Consider the following 19238-nt stretch of genomic DNA (forward strand, 5'->3'; position numbering starts at 1 on the left):
GATCCCAGCCCGGTGACGCTATCACGTTGCTGCACTCAATGCCCAATGCCAGGCTGCCTGGGGAGCCTAATCCCCATAGGCAGTTAGGCCCTGGAGCCTAAGTCCATTGGCGGTCGACAGAGGGGGACTCCTAAGTGCCTAAATCCCTTTGGAAAGTGCGATTGGGCTCCTAAGTTAGTTGGGCGTCATGACACCGCGTGCAGCACCGTCGCCATAGCATTAACAATCTGGGCTTTAGTTCATAACAGGAATTTGCCAGCAGCCGGGATGGTTATTCCGTGTGCTCAGTGCATTGAGAAAAACAAAATCCCCCCTCCCCCATTCCCCTGGTTTACAATATGTACAGTAATAAAACCCCTCAAAGAATCCCCCCCCCCATGTAAAACTCCCCCTCCCTCCCAGCCCAGCTCCTGCGGGGCGCCTGCGCGAGGAGGGACTTGCTGGCGTCCCCAGGATTCAGCCAGCAGAGCCCCTTCATCCCAGGATACTTGTGAAATCCCAGCTGTCCTGCCACTGCTGGCATGGGTCCCCCTAGTGGGCATTCCAGACACTGCCCTGGGTTTTCACAGCTCATTCCCTCCACCGGCAGCAGTGGCTTCAAAGCTACACGAGCCGTCCCCAGGGCTCTTGCTCCACCTGCTCCAGGGCGTAGGCCGATCGGCAGCTGGGGTTAGGAAGGAATCTCCCACATTCCCCCGAGGTTTATTATTGCGTTAGCTCCAAGGTTTGCATTGATGCTGTAGAAGAGTGCGGACGCTGAGCTAACCGAGCCGGTGGGTTGGTCCCGTGGGGCAGTTCTTGTGTTCCCACTGCAGCAACTCCCTGCATTGGATAGAGCCTCCCACCCCAAAAGTACCTGAATGGAAGCTTGAAGCCAAAGGGAGGCAGAAATCCCTGTCTTGTGTCCGCTTTATAATGCCCACAAAGAGATCTGCCCAAGGCTGAGTCCCACTGCCAGAGGGGTTCCCCGAGGGCCGGGAATACAATGCAAGAGAGACCATGCAGGGGGAGATTGCGCCTTCCCCCTCCCCCCAGCAAGGTCCCTCAAACAGGAGAAGAAAAAAGTTCTAACTCCGTCACAAGAAGCGTCACAGCTCATCACCAGGCAGATGAATTGGTTCTGGAGATGGGTAGCACCAGGCCACCCCTGAAAGCTCACAAAGCCATCCGAAGAGTCTCCCCCCGTGGGCTCCCGAGAGGAACGTGGTCATATGTCCAAGGTGGAGACCTGGGTGACACGGGGGTCGGAGTCGATCTCGTAACGATAGCGATACTCCTCCATGAAGTTGCGGCAGGCGTCCCGCGTGCTGTTCACCCACGTCTTGATGCCCCTGCGGTTCAGGTAGAGCACGAAGAGGAAGACCATGCCGATGATGCCCAGAACAACGCCCAGGAAAACGTAGGAGGTCTGCAGAGTGTTCTGGCTGTGCTGGCTGGAGTGGCAGCCCAGCTCTGCCCCGGCCAGGTCCATCAGGGATGTGTTCTGGAGGTGCTGGGGGAAGACGCAGGCCAGTTTCTCCACGTCGGCCACCTGCTGGCTCTGATTCAGCCAGCTCACCAGGTCCTCAATGTCGCAGTTGCACACGAAAGGATTCTCCCTCAGGAAGAGGCGAAGGTGCAGCTGCCTCCCCAGCTCAGCCAGGGCCTCAATCCGGAGGGTCTTGAGGGCATTCAAGGTCAAGTCGAGGTGCTCGAGGTCGAGGCCAGCAAAAGTGGAGTTCTTGATGTCCACCAGGGAGTTGTTCCTCAAGTCCAGGTGCCGGAGGCTGCGGAGGCTGGAGAACATGCCCAGCGGCAGGTAGACTATCTCATTGTTGGTCAGCTCCAGCTTGGAGAGGCTCCGGAAGCCGCCCTGGACTATGGCGGCTGCCACGGGCCGGATGGTGGAGGAGTTGTAGAATGAGCGGCTCAGGTTCAGCTCCTGGATGGAGTTGTTCCTGGAGTTGAAAGCATCGGGGTGGATGGTAGCCAAGCGGTTATTGCTCAAGTCCAGGTAACGTAGGCTGGGGAGGGCAGAGAAGGCATGTGACTCCACAGCGCTGATCCTGGGGTGGGAAGAGAGAAATGGTCATGCTCATGTCAAATATCCCAGGCTCCGATTCCACCCCTTGGCAACGGCCCAGCACCTCGCAGCTGGGGCCTTTCACCTCTAGGTCACCCTTCCCACCCAGCTCTAAAGCTCTTTCCACTCCGTGACTAGTCAATGCCTGTATGCAATGAGTTTGCTGGGTCTCAGTCCATTTCCCAGGGGGCAGGTGTGAATGGGCCCTGGAGAAAGAACTCCCTTTGCACCTCTACGGGTGTTCCCCTCGGCATCAAGCTGCAGATACGTTGGCGAGGCCCACGTAGCAGCAAACGGAGGATTTAGCCTGTAGGGATGGCAAGCAGCACCGCCTGCGTGCACTAACTGTCCCATCGCATTTAACGAGAGCGCAGGGCCCAGTGGGCTCCGATTTTGGATGCTTTTCCAACCACTGGTTAGAAGGCCTAGACAATCTCATTAATCACCTGGGGTCTCTCCTCTGAGAGGAGCCTGCATGCTCTCAGTACCAACGCTGGGATTCCTGCTTGCCGGGGACACACAAGAACCTTTGCATCTTTTCCTTCTTCCACACACACCTGCATCTCGAAGGGAATGACTCCAGTTGCAACTATATACAAGAAACTTGCTTGTATAAGGACATATTGGTTCTTCCTCTGGAGATATTTCATGCAACAGGTTGTATGTGCCCGGCCCTTGGATTCTTCAGTAAAAAGTTTCCTACTCTCACCTTTGCCACTGAGTCACTGTCTGGCCTTGGACAAGTCACATCACTTCCGCTTGGACTCAGTTTCCCCACTTGTAAAATGGGAATGAGCTTAAGCACCTTTGTAAAGGGATTTGAGAGGTGTGGGATGACCACCACCACAGAAGGACTTAGTGTTAGTCTGAAACTTGCCACTGTCCCTTTAAGAGAAGCAGAGTTTTAATCACACCCACAGAACCAAATTCCACTGTCAGATGTGCACATGCTGGTCTCCAAAATGCAAATGGTTGTGGGTGGAAACACATCCCTGAGGATCTGCAGGAGTCAGCCACCCTCCAAGAAGGTGATTAACTCCAGATCCTCCTCATCATTCATGCCTCCCGCATGTGAGTGACAAAGGGGCCCGGGGCGGCCAAAAGGCCTTTGCATGCACTGTTTATTCCTCTCCTCCTTTCCAAGGGGGCTGGGGGATGCCACTTAGTGTTAAGTCAATTTCAAGAGTATGAATTATTCCTGCCCTTAACTGGGCTAACGTTGGGCCTGATCCTGGAAACCGCTGAATATCTGTGGTTCCCGCTGACTTCAACAGGAGTTGAGGGTGCTCAGTTCTCTATTAGCACAGGGCCTAGTTCCCCCCACAAAGGAGTTGGCTGAAGGCCCATAACATTCCTGTGACATCTGGAAACATACTGATCCCAGAGGGGTCTTTCATGTGGATTTGGGATGTTCCTTGGACGATTCTGGTTCCATACAATAAAAACATAGGGGCTGACCCTCCTCCCACTCAGCTGGGTGTCAATCAGGAGTAACTCCACTGCAGTTAGCCAGGTCACTGGAGAGTCAGGCCTGTTTTCTGGCTGCGTGAGGCACAGGTAACAGCCCCAATTCCTCGTGGCTCATGGGATTATTAGAGGGAAAGGAGAGCGGTTTGTCTCAGTCCCACCCTCCCGAGTCATAACCAGACGGAGCAGCTTTCCTGCATGGAGCGGCTCAGGACAGCTTCAGCGCTAACACTTACTTTGCAACACAAGAAATTCTACTAAAGATTGGCCAAAGACAGAGGTGAGACTGCAACAGACTGGAAATTACTTCTCAGAAACCGAGGCTTGTGCGTGCGGAGCTTTGCCACACGCTGGTCCTTTAAATCTGTGTTTGAACACGCCTTAGAACTCAGCTGCTCCCCTACCTGGTCACCTGCAGTCAGACCCGCCTCTCTAGGAAGTTACTGGACCCAACACCTCGTCTAGCTCCACTCACTTCCTCCTGACGGAATCCAACCCATTCCGTTTAGCTACAGGCGAATATTTTGGGAGGCTTCCAAGCGGCGGCTGGATTTCAGAGATGGGTGAAGGGACCTTATCAGCGCATCGGGAGGCTAACTGACTACAGTTTGCCAGGCACCCCTGGCTCCGAAAGTGGGGTTTTCATGATGCAGAGGAGCTATTTTTACAGAACCCAGACGCAATCAAGGGGGAAACGTGAGCTCTGAGCTAAGCACCCCTCCTACTTAAACAGACACAAGCAGCAGGTTCAAGTCCTTCTGCCCCAACAGCCAAGACACCCCAGTAGCTCAGGCACTGGCTTAGACAGAACTAGAGCCTAGAATTTTGATGACAGGCCCCGATCCTGTTCCCACGGAAACCAATGGCAAGATGCACAGGGTACGTCTCCACTGCAGTTAGACCCCCGTGGCTGGCCCGTGCCAGCTGACTCGGGCTAAGGGGCTGTTTAAATGCGGTGTAGACCTTCGGCCTCAGGCTGGAGCTGGGTTCTAGGACCCTGCAAAGTAGAGGGTCCCAGAGCTTGGGCTGCAGCCCAGTGTGAACGTTTACACTGCAATTAAACAGCCCTTAGCCTGAGGCAGCTGGCACGGGCCAGGCGCGGGTGTCTAATCGCCATGTAGACATACCCCCATTGACTTCATCCAGGCCAGGATTTGGCCACCCTTTGAATACTAAACTGTGTTAAGATGGCAGCCACGTCTCCCCATTCTGTGCCCAGGCTCACTGCCCCTGTGGCTAAACCCAGCTTTAGCCCCTTTGCAGGGTTTTGTAGCCACTGTGGGGGCATATGCAGGCCCACCCAGGAAGGAGAAGCTACAGCAAGATTTCTGCCTAGACATTAAGCCACCCAGCTGCCTAGTCCAGTTGCTAAAGAAATACTCCAGGAGACAACTGCAGCCTCCCAACACCCACCGAGACAATCACTGGGGCTGTCCTCTGCCCAAGTCTCCATTCCTTTTGCAAGCAGATCCAGCACCCTGCCTGCACACAGCAGAGAAGCAAGGACTCTAAGCAGGGCTGGCAGTTGGTGTTAATTTCTTTGGTAGATAAATGGGACACCGGGAACTGGGAAGCAGGTTCCGCTTCCTTACTCCGCTGGGTATTTGGAGATCATGGAACTTGCTTTATTTATACTGCAGTGGTGCCCAAAGGCTCTAAATCAGAATCAGATGCCCATGGTGCTAGGTGCTGTACAGACACATAGGAAGATGCAGTACGTGCCATGAAGGGCTCACAACTAAGGGCCTGATCCAAACCCCACTGAATCCACAGAAGTCTTTTTACTGACCTCATGGGCTGCAGATCACATTCCAGGAGCAGGACACAGATGCTGCTTCCCAGTCATCTTTTTGCAAGGTTGCGTGTGACGCAAGAGCCATTTGACAGTGTTAAACATGGCACACACCCGTCAGCATGATCACGGGAACACACTCCCTCACCCGCACCGTCTCCAGCCCAGCCTGGTTCTCCGGCTGAGAGTCCCATCTCTGCCACCAGTCCCATCTCTGCCACAGGGCTTGCATCACAAGAGGATACTATTAAAGAGGCTTCTAGCACCTTTCAAGGAGTTCTGCAAATGCCGATGCATTACCCCTCACAATCCTCCTTCAGCAGGAAGTACCATCGGCCCCTCACCACCGTCCTGCGAGAAGGAAGCTGAGACCCAGAGAGTAAAGCCAAAATGAGAGGCTACTTCTGAAAAAAGGTAGGTGACTTGATTGGACAGTGGCTTACCCAGGGTAGCCACCTGGCTTGGGTGGTTTAGACACAGCGAATCCTGCATCTCGGCAGGAGGTTAGACTAGATGACCCTGGCGGTCCCTTCTAACCCTGTGGCTCTATGATTCCAGCGACAGACCCAGGAGCTGGGCTCAGAGTTCCTTGCCCCAAGCGGACTAGCTAGCTCTGGTTTGCCAGCGTGCCCCAAACGCCCGCACACCACACGGAGAGTGAACAGAGACGCAAAAGAAAGTAATAAATTCCAAGGCCTTTGTATCGTCCCCCTGCCGGGCACGGGGCTGGCTGGGCAGCAGCAGACCTGGCCTTCTCCAAAGATCACATTGGCGGGGTGGAGCAGGGTCACTCATGACTGGTGGAAGCCCACCCCCCAACTGCCTCTGTGTAAGCAAATGCACTGCAGTTCTGCCCCCCAAACAGGCCAGTGGGCGCTGCGAGTTGCTCCAGGGCTGAGCTGCAGCTGGCCATCTGCTGCAGAGGCATGGTAGGGTCATTGCACCACATCAGGCACCTGCTCCTTTCCTTCTCAGGCCAGCGCCGGATCCCGAAGCTCCTCAGGATCATGTGCTGGTGAAAGGTGCTGGAGGCTGAAGTCTTCTATCCAGGGGAACAGCGACAGCATGGACAGCAGTGCCGGCCCCCCTGCTCCCCACAGCCCGGCCAGCCTGCCTAGGCTCTGAGCCAGAGGGGGCGCTAGTGGGAGAAGAGAACAGAGCCCACGGTCCAGCCCCCCTGCTCCCCACATCCCGGCCAGCGTGCCTTGGCTCTGAGCCAGAGGGGGCACTAGTGGGAGGAGAGCAGAGCCCACGGTCCAGCCCCCCTGCTCCCCACAGCCCTGCCAGCGTGCCTAGGCTCTGAGCCAGAGGGGGCGCTAGTGAGAGGAGAGCAGAGCCCACGGTCCAGCCCCCCTGCTCCCCACAGCCCTGCCAGCCTGCCTGGGCTCTGAGCCAGAGGGGGCGCTAGTGAGAGGAGAGCAGAGCCCATGGTCCAGCCCCCCTGCTCCCCACAGCCCGGCCAGCCTGCCTGGGCTCTGAGCCAGAGGGGGCGCTAGTGAGAGGAGAGCAGAGCCCATGGTCCAGCCCCCCTGCTCCCCACAGCCTGGCCAGCCTGCCTGGGCTCTGAGCCAGAGGGGGCGCTAGTGAGAGGAGAGCAGAGCCCATGGTCCAGCCAGCCTTGGGCCCCTGGGTTGATGGGGCCTGTTAGTGCCAATGGGCAGGTGGTTTTAGTGATGTGGATACTTGCCCACTCAGGACAGGAATCACTCCGACTCCATCTGCATCAGCCACTGACCGGCCGCCTGACAGTCCAGCCTGCGCTCACCAATGCCGGCGGGCTGGGGGTTAGAGATCCAGGCTCGCTCGCCCATTGCCTCGTCCGCAAGCCAGTCAGTCCCAATCAAAACCCGGGCGCCGATTCCCAGGCAGTGGTACCGACCTCCTCCCCAGCCGGTCGCAGAGCACTGGCAGGTCTCAGCCGAGAAAGAGAGAGGTTCCCACAGCATCAGCCCCGCCAGGGTCTGTTTCCAAGCTGCATCGCCTGTAAGCTTGTTGCCATGGCAATGTCAGCACTTCTCTTTCCCTGGCGGTGGGGTGAGAAGCGCCGATCCCGTGGAACCGGCCAGGTGGGAGAGACAAAGAACATGGGGACCAGGCACCCGTCACACGCGGCCGACCGGAGCCTGGCCTGCACTGACCTAGCAGAGACAGGTCCCCAAGTCATGCTGAAACCTTCCGCTCCCTGCTGAACACACCTGATCTGGCAGCGGATACCAAGGGGATCTTTTAAAGAGGCCCATGCAAAAGGGGCTGACTGGTTCAATGATCTAACCCATGGGCTCTTCTCCTCCGAGGGGCGGCTTTGAAAAGTTACTGAGGACACAAGTGACATGAGTCGGATGGACTCAGCTCAGTTCCCAGTGTATTTTGTTCCGATCACAAAAATCACCAGCCCAGGCGGAAATGGGTCAGGACTGAAGTGCACCAGCAGAGCTGGATGTGGGGAGCCCAGGCCCAAGACCGAGGGGAGAAAGGCCAGGAATAAGGGCCACGTGACGCCAGCTCCAGCACGACTGCCGGTGCCAGAACACGTCACCGATCAGTGGGGCCCGGATACGTGCTCAGTGCAGAACAGCTACGCCAGGCCAAGCAGGATGTCTGCCCCAGAGGCATCCTGGGTAACAAGGAATGCCATGAGAACAAAGCCACTTCCCAGACCTCCTCCCAGGTTCAGCTGAACCAACGGTACAGCTGGGGTGAAGCGTTGGTAAGAGACGGCAGATATTCCCCGCTTGCCTCCCAGCTCCGTTCCCTGCAGATGGCTTTCCCAGCTGCTCCTGCCTTTGTCCTAGCCGGTGAGAACATGGAAACTCAGCTGAGGGGCTGGGTGAACAACAGGGGAAGGCAGAGGAAAGGAGCAGAGAGGAGGTGGCCACCATTCCCAGGGAACATCTGCAGCCATCCCTGCTAGGTAGAGCCCAAGACGTTCTTTAGATCAGGAGCACAATGGTGGATTTTCCCTTCCGCTCTCCTACACCAGCTACTGCCGTTGGCACAAAATATTTCCTCCCCACGGCACCTCCCCCGTGCCCTTTGGCCCCTCTCCTCCCCATATACTGGTCCCCAACCACCATCCTCTGGCAGCTCGTGACCGTGGTCCTGTAACTCCACAGCTAGGCCTGGCCTGAGGACGTGAGCCCCTCACCCTCAAACCCAGGGACAGGCGCATCCTACACAGGATGATGATAAGCAGGGAAAGCTGCAGCCATGGGCTCCTCTAAACTCTGCCAGCCTTGCCCGACACTGTTCTAAGCACTAGGTCAGGGACAGGCAGGACGTATCAGCCCAAAAGCCTGGGGCACTGGAGAGCTCCACGCCAGAGCTCGGAAGTGGAGCTGGTGCCACGCTCTCTCCTGCGGTCCCTTCGCCTCCATGCTGGGGGAGACCCTGACCCCAATTTACTGAACCAAACCAAACAGCCCCAGGCTCTTCAGAAACCCGCCGGTTCTGGAAAGGCCTGGCAGGCCACAGCTGTGCCGCAGGGTGCCAGTGCCTGGTGGGCGTTCAAACGCAGGCCATGGCTCTGTTCACCAGACCTGACAGCCCAGTAGGGATCACTGCACTGGCCAGACGCTGGTCCACCCAGGCAGCATCTGGCGGGTGCCATTAGAGGTGAAGCACCCAGACAAGCCTCCCCTTCCCACCTGCCCCCTGCATCATCAAGGCTAGCTCTGTGCCTTGCTGGGACCCCGTATGGAAGGGGAGTTGGAATGCGGATGGCAGAGGAGGTCTGCATGTGGAAGGGTTTATACCGCCCCAAGTGACGTCTGATGGAGGGGAAGCTTACCTGAGTGCCTGTGCCTACTGCAGCGTTACTAGCACCTTCCCCTGAAGCACTGGCAGACGAGACTGACTTAGGTGGACCACAGTCTGCTCCAGTCTGGCAGTGCCTCGCCAGAACAGCTCCTGGTTTCCCACCTGTTTTCACCCTTCCATACCGAGACTCAGGGACCCAGTAAGGAGCCTTCCTCTCCTAGGACGCAGGTTTGCATCCAGCCGAGCATGGTAGTGACATCTGACAGCGTTCAGCTGCTGGCATGACACGAGTCGGTGGATCTCAGCCCAATTCCTTCACAAAACCACTGGTACAAACGGCGCCTTGCTGGCTGTCGTGACAAACAGATCAAGGAGCAGGGACAATCTGCACACCCTTTACCATGCCTGAGACTGGCACGGTAGCTGGCTTCCTGCTGCTGCCTGCTCGGGGGCTAAAGCGAGTGCTCCAGTCTCCAGGGCTGTCAATGCCGCACTAAATTCACGTCTCTCGCACTGCGCAGGCCTGTCCCTGTAGGTAACCCTCTAGGAAGTGAATGCACCTGATTTTCACTCCTTTTTGTCCATCGGCTACAGACACCACCCGCCTCTGGTCCTCGCACTCTCTCCGGCGCAGACGGCCAAGTCCCAGCACGCGCAGACGCTGCTGCTCAGAGCACAGCCGTACAAGGCATCCCTATTCGACGTCCGCCCGAGAGACCCCCTGGCAGCACTGCCAAGGCCCCTCAATCAGCCTCTTCAGAAATACCAGGCACAAATATTCACAACCCGCAGTGAAACCGGCACAGGACCAGACCCGACCAGCCAACCCGAGTCTCAAGTGACCCCGCAAAGTACTTGCAGTGTCTCTCCTGGTACAGAGCATTGGAAAGGACAGACCGGATCAGACCCACGTTCCAGCCAGCCCAGTATCCTGCCTCTGACAGCAGCCAGCACCAGCTACCTTCGACAACGGTGCAAGAAACTCTGCAGTGGGCCGTTCTAGACTAACCTGCTCACAGAGGAAATTTCTTCCTAACTCCTTAGATTAGACCAGGGGTCGGCAACCTTTCAGAAGTGCTGTGCTGAGTCTCCATTCAGTCACTCTCATGTAAGGTTTCACATGCCAGTCATACATTGTAATGTTTTTTAGAAGGTCTCTCTCTGTCTATATTATAGTAATAATTGGAGATATACCAATCTCCTAGAACTGGAAGGGACCTTGAAAGGTCATTGAGTCCAGCCCCCTGCCTTCACTAGCAGGACCAATTTTTGCCCCAGATCCCTAAGTGGCCTCCTCAAGGATTGAGCTCACAACCCTGGGTTTAGCAGGCCAATGCTCAAACCACTGAGCTATCCCTCCCGCCCAAATAACTAATTATATAACTAAACTATTGTCGTATGTAAAGTAAACAAGGTTTTCAAAATGTTTAAGTATCAGAGGGGGTAGCCGTGTTAGTCTGGATCTGTAAAAGCCGCAAAGAGTCCTGTGGCACCTTACAGACTGTTAGTCTATAAGGTGCCACAGAACTCTTTGCCGCTTTTACAAAATGTTTAAGAAGCTTCATTTAACATTAAATTAAAATGCTGATCTTACGCCTCTGGCCCGCTCAGTCCACTGCCGGCCTGGGGTTTCCGTTCACCGAGGCGGCAGTGGGCTGAGCGGGGCCGGCGGTCGGGACCCCAGACTGGTGGTGGGCTGAGCGGCTCAGCCCGCTGCCGCTCAGCCCACTGCCAGTCTGGGGTCCTGGCCCTGCCCACATACAGTGGGTACCTACCTTCTCCCTGGTTCGAGCCCATTCTCTGCCTGTCTCTCTGCACTGAGCTGAGGGTGGGAGTGCACTGAGCACAGGGCTGGGGGTGAAGGAGCAGGTTGGGGTGTAGGGTCTGGCCAGGAGCTAGAATGAAGGAGGGGGCTCAGGGTTGGGGCAGAAGGTTTGGGTGTGGAGTGCTTACCTGGGCAGCTCCCATTTGGTGTGAGGGGTGGGGGTGGGGATATGGAGGGTGCAAGAGTCAGGGCATGGGGTATGTGGGAGCTGGGTATGTGTGGGGGTGCAGGAGTCAGGGCAGGGGGCTGGGTGTGTGTGTGAGAAGGGTACAGGAGTCAGGGCATGGGGTGTGGGAGTGCTGGAATCAGGGCTGGGATCGTGGGGGGGGTGCAGGGGTCAGGGAAGGAGACTGGGGGATGTGAGGGGTGCAGGGGTCAGGACAGAGGCTTGGGGGGGTGGCGGGGGTAGGGCAGGGAGCGGGGCAGGAATTGGGACTCCTGGGCTCCAGGAAGGGGCTGGTGTCTGATGCTCGGGGGAGGAGTGCTGGGAGCGAGGACTCTGGATTCCTAGGTTTCCAGCTGGGCTCTAGTTGTTCGGGGGGGGGGGGGGGGAGACGGAGACTAGGGCTCCGGACTCCTGGGTTCTGCCCTCAATGCCGGAGGGGAGCGGGGTCCAGTGACCTGGGGTGGGGAAAGAGGCGCGACCCAGCTGTTCCCAGGGTCCAGCAGGCGGCGAGTCGCAGCCACCGGGCTTGGGTTTGGGCTGTGGGACGTGGCCTGCCCCAGTACAGAGCCAAGCTCATCCCGGCACCGGGGCTCCAACCCCAGGGCAGCCTGCCTGAGGCCAGGGAGCGGGGCCGGCCATGCTCAGGGCGGGTGCATGGCGCAGCTGGGACCCAGGACCCTTCCCCACTTACAGGCCTCATGGACGCTGCAGCCTCTTCCGGGACCGCTCAGCCTCCGCGGACACCAGGTAGCAGTATGGACACGCTAACCCGGAAACACAACCTCCCGCCGGAAGTGACGGAGGTCAGGAAAGCATGTGCAAATGCCGGCGGGAGGGGCGGAGAAGAGCGGGCCGGGCCGGGCTGGGCCAGGCAGGATTTTTAATGGCACGCTGCTGCCTGCTGGGGTCCCGGCCACCAGCCCCGCTCAGCCCGCTGCCTGCCTGGGTTCGGCAGCAGGCTGAGCGGGGCCAGCGGCCGGGACCCCAGCAGGCAGCAGCGTGCCATTAAAAATCGGCTCATGTGCCGTCTTTGGCACACGTGCCATAGGTTGCCAACCCCTGGATTAGAGGTTGGTTCTTTCCCTGAAGCATGGAAGGGAGAAGGCTTAGTTATAACAGAGAGAAAGAGGATTCTTTATTGAGTCTGCTAGGCACAGACAGGTCCTGCGGTTCTCTCTGGCTCCTGGACTAGCAGTTTGTGCTGCTAGTCACCACACAGGGTCTCCCCAAGTCCTGATCTGGACCCAACAACTGTGGAAGGACGTGCTCAGCATCCTCCAGTACCCGGCCCAAGCTCCCAGTAGAACTATTTTAAGGCCACTCCTTTGCCATTGGATTAACAGTTCATGTCACTTTCACAAGAAGTTTTTCTGGTGGAAGCCTGCAGGAAAGTCACATTAGAGCAGCTCCGCACCCTTCAGAAGCCAACTCATCCCCAGCAAGGCTGAGCTGATGCTCAGCCTTAAATCCGTCACAGTGCATGGGGCAGGGGTCTCCAAAAAGCAGCATGCCCTGCCTGCCATCTGTGCACCAAGGGCTCCCAACACACTGAGCGAAGGACAAGTTCAGATTTAATTGTGCACGTGCCAGCTTCGCTGAGCTCATCAGACCTTGCGGGTGGTGGGAAGTGGGACTCAGGCTTCCCATTTATACCACACTGATCTGCGCTGCTATCTGGGCTTCCTGTGCACACCAAGGTAAAATGAAAGATTCCTCAGCATTGGTCCTAGGATCTCTAGACACAAACAGCCTCCTGAACGTGCCCTGCAGGTGCAAAATCCAAATAGCTCCCAGAATGCTGCACTGCCAATATGCGCTCTGCAAGGCTTCGCTTTCCTACAGACTCACTCATCAGGACTGGGCCCTGTGAGGTTTGCCACACTCCATGGGAGCCCCATTTCTCTGGCTCAGGAGAGCGGGAGACGAAGATTCCCCAGTGGGATCCAGCAGCACTTTTGATATTTATAACAATGGGAAAATTAGACATTTTCATGGGACTGAGGCTCAGAGCCGCTGAGTCCCCTGGGAGAGAATTAAAGGTTCAGGAGCAGCTCACTGCTTGGTGCTCAGGTTTCTAGGTGTGAAGACTCAGACCCATTGGAAAAGCTGGAGTGCAGCAGAAGCCCCTCTCCTAGCTGAGTCGGATGCAATAGTATCTTTATCAGCTGCATTATGGTGCTTAACCTCTCAGGCCTGCTTAGCCCATCCAGACACTCAGAGGTCAGCTCCTTGTGTTAATGGGCCAATGGGATCTGAATGCAGCAAAACCAAGAGCCCAAAGGCACGTGCAGATTTTCCACTGGTTGCAAATGGAGGTAGGGTTGGGGTGTACATTTACAACATATTTCTATTGTATAAATATGCACCAGCAGGGGCGTACAGTGCCAAGAAGCTACAGCCATGGCCATTTACAAATGGGTTACAGATACCGGAATAACCATGCCAGATCAGTGCTCCAGCTAGCCTGCTGCACCATCTCTGAGGGATACTTCAGAGGAGGTGCAAGAAACCACGTAATGGGCAACTATGGAATGCCCTGCCCCTACGGGATGTTTCTTCCTGACCCCACCAGTGAGCAGCTGACTCATGCCCTGAAGCATGAGCGTTTAGATCCCTTCTGAAATAAACCCACCTTATTTCAGGTTTATAGGGGGTTATGTGGATGTTCACTATTGATTATAAGCATCTAATCCTTTTTGGAATCCTGCTAAGCTTCTGGCTGCAGGAGCATCTTGTGGCAGCGAGTTCCACAGTGCACAGTGTAAAAATAAAGAGTATTTCCTCAGACGGTGCTTAGGGCAGCGTAAGATACTCTCTCCTCCATCTCCCAGCCCAGCCTCACGGGCAGTCGGGGGCGTTACCTGTTGTTGGCCAGGGAGAGGGTGACCAGGTTGGGCAGCCCCTGGAAGTCCTGGCTGCCGAGGCGAGCGATCTGGTTGCTGGTGATGAAGAGGTTGCGGGTATACCCGGGGATGGCAGCCGGGACAGCGCTCAGCTCCTTCAGGACACACTTGACAGTCCGGGCTGGTTCTGAACACTCGCAGGGGGCTGGGCACGCCCGGCAGGCAAGCGGGGCAAGGAGAAGGCTCAGGAGCAGGAGCCCCCAGGACCCCAGACTGGCAGGGGGGGGCTCCCGGAGGGACATTTCCAACACGCCTGCAGACAAAGGGGGGGCCACTAGAGTCCAGCATGATGCTAAACGAACCAACCCACCCCAAAGCCTCCTCTGAGAGCGGTTAACAGAGACCTGCCGCCGGCTCAGCCCAGGGTCTGTGCAGAGACTCTGCACCCCAGACCTGGGTACTGCACCCTGGTCAGCACTCCCTATCCCCCGCCCCCGTCCCTTAAGCAGTATCCCATCCCCCGTGATCCTTCTCCCCCTCTTTCATATACCCCCATGATCGCTATCCTCTCCACACCTCTCCCTTAGGGTCCCCTTGCCCCCTCCCCGCCGGCCCCTTGCACCCCCAGCTCCCCCACCCTCTCTCCACCAGCCCCTTGCACCCCCAGCTCCCCTCCCGCCCCTTGCACCCCCAGCTCCCCCTCCCTCTCTCTGCCAGCCACTTGCACCCCCAGCTCCCCTGCCCTCTGCCGGCCCTTTGCACACACCCTCCACTCCCCGCCGGCTCCTCTGAACCCCCAGCCCATTTGCAGGCCCCTTGCACACCCCTCACCCCCTCTTCTCCCCAAAGTTTCTGGGCATTTTGCCCCTCTCCTGGGACGCCCCAGCCGGTCCCGATCCGGCCCCCCGAGTGCCCGGGTGGGGGGAAGCCTCCCCCGGGCCGGCCCGCGGGTACTCACCCTTTGCCCGCCGCGGGCAGGAGTCCGCTCCCCTTCCCACCGGGCTCCGCCGAGCGCACAATGGGCTGAACGAGATTCAAAGGCAGCGGGCGGGGCCGGCGGGGAGGGGACTCGCCCGCTGCCCGCCCCCCGCCTCCTTCCAGCCGGCCCCCTTCGCCCGGCCCGCGGTACCTGCTGCCCCGGGGCCCGGCCCCTTTGAAACCGCCCCCCACCCCCGGCAGCCGAGGCTCCGCATCCGGCCCGCAGCGTCGGGGGGGGGGGGGGGCGAGCTGCCATGTGCTGCCACCCACCCACGCAGGACCCGACCGCCAGACACAGGCGAACACCGCCAGGCAGACAGGCCCCCACCCAGACACACCCACGCCGAGTGACAAATCAGTCACAGGCAGCTCGCAGGCAGGTTGACACTGACACGAGTCACACACACAAAGCAGGTCTGCACACAGAGTCTGGCAGAGCCAGGCAGGCCAAGCCTTGGTACAGCCACACACACCACAGAGACTTTAAGGTCAGAAGGGACCGTTATGATCATCTAGTCTGACCTCCTGCACAAGGCAGGCCACAGAATCTCACCCACCCACTCCTGTAACAAACCCCTGACCTATGTCTGAGCTACTGAGGGCCTCAACTTGTGCTTTAAAGACCTCAAGGTGCAGAGAATCCTCCAGCAAGTGACCCGTGCCCCACGCTGCAGAGGAAGGCGAAAACCCCCCAGGGCCTCTGCCAATCTGCCCTGGAGGAAAATTCCTTGCCGATCCCAAATATGGCGATCAGCTAAACCCTGAGCATGTGGGCAAGACTCACCAGCCAGCACCCAGGAAAGAATTCTCTGTAGTAAATCAGATCCCACCCCATCTAACATCCCATCACAGGCCATTGAGCATAATAATCAAAGATCAATTAATTGCCAAAATTAGGCTATCCCATCATACCATCCCCTCCATAAACTTACAAATCTTAGTCTTGAAGCCAGATATGTCTTTTGCCCCCACTGCTCCCCTTGGGAGGCTGTTCCAGAACTTTACTCCTCTGATGGTTAGAAACCTTCATCTAATTTCAAGTCTAAACTTCCTGATGGCCAGTAGTTTATATCCATTTATTCTTGTGTCCACATTGGTATTGAGCTTAAATCATTCCTCTCCCTCCCTGGTATTTATCCCTCTGATATATTTATAAAGAGCAATCATATCTCCCCTCAGCCTTCTTTTGGTTAGGCTAAACAAGCCAAGCTCTCTGAGTCTCCTTTCATAAGACATGACCCATTCCTCAGATCATCCTAGTAGCCCTTCTCTGTACCTGTCCCAGTTTGAATTCATCCTTCTTAAACATGGGAGAGTCGGGCAGGGCCAGGCAGGCCAAGCCACGGTACATCCACACGCACATCATGACTTGGCAAGACAAGCTACCCAGGGGATCCCCAAGGGACAGAGAGCCCGGGTCTGTCAGCAGCAGCTACAGTGCAAGTATGGACCTGCCCTAGGACATGGCTTCATCCTGGGTTTGGAGTTTTATCCCCTGGGCCTGTTTCTGATTCAGTGACAGGTTATTACAAGGCAAAATGCAGCTGCTGTGCGGATGATGGGCCAGCACCGGAGCAGGCATTTGTATCCCAGTGTCATTTAGTGAAAGCCCTAACCCAGGGGTAGTCACGAGGCAGACTGTGCACCAAATCCGGACCACCAGATGCTTTTGAGCGGACCCCAAAATCTTTATTATTTATTCTCATAATTGTTGTTGTTTTATTATTATTTTCTCTGGAGTCCGGACCTTGACTACACCTTGATCAAGAAATTTGGACCTTGACAAAAAAATAATTGACTATCCCGGCCCTAACCTAATGACTGGGGTACGAGCTTGCAACTCTGGAAACCTGCATTCAGTTCCCTGCTCTTTCCTAGAAAGACGTCCTGTGTAACTGGGGAAATTGTTTAGCTTCTCTGTGTCTCAGTCCCTCATCAGTACACTGGTGATCATAACAAAGCCTTATGTCACAGGGGTGTTATCAGAATAAATACATTAAAAATGGTGAGATGTTGAGATACTATAGTTAAGGAGACTAGATAAGCCCCATAGCTAGAAGTTACATTCCCCCATCCTCATCCTCCTCTAGCTTGGCTGAACACATAGAAACAACACACGTAAACACATAAAAAATCCCAATGATTTAAACCACCAGATGCACCTAAAGACATGTTCACTTCCTCTCCCTCCCTCTGCATTTTGCTACGTTTAGTCCCTGGACCATGGTCATAATTTAGACCATGAACCAAACTTGGCTCTTCCAAGATCCAACATCATCTGAAGATTAGGTTAAAAGACAAAACCTGTAATGAGAAATTTCACACAACCAAAGAAAGAAAGAAAGAAAGAAAGAGAAAGACTGATTGATAATGGGTGAAATTATTTATATTATTGTAACCCAGACATGGACCAGGACTCCACCGTGTTATGAAATGAAGATGCTAACTTTGGCATTAGACGGCGGATAAAATTCAATCTGTCTTCTGTTCAAACAAACAATCTGTTAAATATTTTGTAATGAATGAAGCTATATACACTCTCTAGGAAGCTACACCACAGACAGAACGCTGGATTACAACATTTTTTTAGAGAAAACAATTCCATTAAGAAATTCAGGTCTCTACTCTCACATTTTATTGGTGTGACCCAAAGTCCCCAGCGGTAGAAGAATTCCTTGTAAGTCATTGCAGCAGCATCTAATAACTATTTTTGTTTTATAGCATCTTTCATCCTGAAGGCTCGAAAAGCACTTTACGGACTCTCGGGGGCCAGGAGGTTCCAAGGCTTCACCCGGAAAGTCTCCCACACACAGAGAATTGCATGGAACTACTTACCAGCCCTGGAGACTGAAGGCCTCTCTTCCATGCATCATGCAAGCACAGCAAAGGAGAAGGTAGGGCAAGCTTCCTCCAGCGTGCCTAATGCCTGCCTGGAGGGAGCAAGAGGAGAGCTCAGTTTCCATTTGTCATTTAGCCCTTGGCTTTTCTACAAGTGCCAGGCAGGGGACCAGTTAGTGCTGATTCTAACTGTGTTTTTTGTGATGGAGATGTGCTAAACTGGAGTCAGACTCACCAAACTCATTTGGCCACCGACCAGCCATCTGATGGGAATGACTTTTAATCACTCCCAGCCCAGGATGGACTCAGGCTGGTCTCCGAGAGAGGATCACTAATGCCCCGAGCTGTTCAGTCCCCTCAGTTATATAGATTTATCACAAAGCACTAAAGGGTGTGTCAGCCCAAGGAATTAGCGGGTGGGCTGAATATCATTCGATTTCTCGTTTGGAATAGAGGCCCCATGCCCAGGAGGCCAGTAGGAGTCACAGACTGTTCCTTTGTGACTCACTGTCCCACGAAGATGGAAAAGATGAATGACATTTTCAATGTTACAAGTATTTTGTTTCCTGCCAGGTTTATAAATCAGGGTAAGGGTCAGCTCTGCTCAGATCAGAAGGTGCTGCCAAGTTGGTAGCAGGGATGCCGAGGGATAGAATGACTTGGCTTCCTAGCCCTAGAGCCTGATCTGAATTCCCCCACTCAATGAAACAGATCAGACCTGCCAGTAATAGGTGACCAGAAGGCAAGTGTGAAAAGTCAGGACCGGGGGTGGGTGTGGCGGAGTAATAAGTGCTTATATAAGACAAAACTCCAAATATCAGCTCTGTCCCTATAAAACAGGGACATCTGGTCACCTTACAGTAATACACTATAACCTCATTCTGTATAGCGCCTTTCACAGCTAAGAAAGAATAGCAGAGGGAGAGAGAAATGAAGGTGCAGAAGCAAGGGATGCAAGCTGTGTGCTCAGCCAAGATGTGAAAACAGATGGAGAGTGGATCAGGTGGAGAGAGACATGACGCGGAAGCTGTTCCAGGTGGCGAGAGCTGCAGAGGAGAATGTTCTTCCACCGCCCAGGGAGGGACAGAAAGGAGGCCAGTGCTAGATGAGTGAAGAAAAGAAAGCAGAGTGAAATCAGGGTCCTGATCCTGCAGCCCTTTGTCACATGAATAGTCCCATTAGCCTCAGTGTAAGTTTGGGAGCGGTCTTGAAATGAATGGGGAGTGAATGTCATGAACGCACAATCCAAGAATGCAGGAGTTTAACACTAGAAAAGGTGGAGCAAATCCTATTGCCTACCTCAAGCCCAAATAGATGGGGTTGGTGCAGGGATCCCACAAAGTTGGGGTGGAATCCTGAGCAGCCCACAGAGCAGCAATGGAATCAGTAACCTTTGCAGTACCAGTGGCCACCCCCCACACCTGCCGCAGGCAGCAAGGGCCAATGAATCAATGCTTCCGCCTTCACTCCTCCTCCCCCACTGCTGTCCCCAGGCCTACCTATGCGCCAAG

General features: G+C 55.5%; 1 protein-coding gene across 1 annotated transcript; it reads right to left on the minus strand.

Annotated features, from left to right (window-relative positions):
• Positions 1–474: 474 nt before the first annotated feature.
• LOC123355233 (trophoblast glycoprotein-like) lies at positions 475–15020 on the minus strand. The gene is made up of 3 exons (XM_044997471.1): positions 14870–15020; positions 13930–14224; positions 475–2045 (listed from the first exon to the last, which is right to left on the minus strand). Exons 2-3 carry the CDS (start codon positions 14211–14213, stop codon positions 1208–1210), a joined length of 1122 nt encoding a protein of 373 aa, XP_044853406.1. The 5' UTR covers positions 14214–14224; positions 14870–15020; the 3' UTR covers positions 475–1207.
• Positions 15021–19238: the final 4218 nt, after the last annotated feature.

This window comes from Mauremys mutica, chromosome 23 (genome assembly GCF_020497125.1).
Source record: "Mauremys mutica isolate MM-2020 ecotype Southern chromosome 23, ASM2049712v1, whole genome shotgun sequence".
Lineage (NCBI taxonomy): Eukaryota > Metazoa > Chordata > Testudines > Geoemydidae > Mauremys > Mauremys mutica.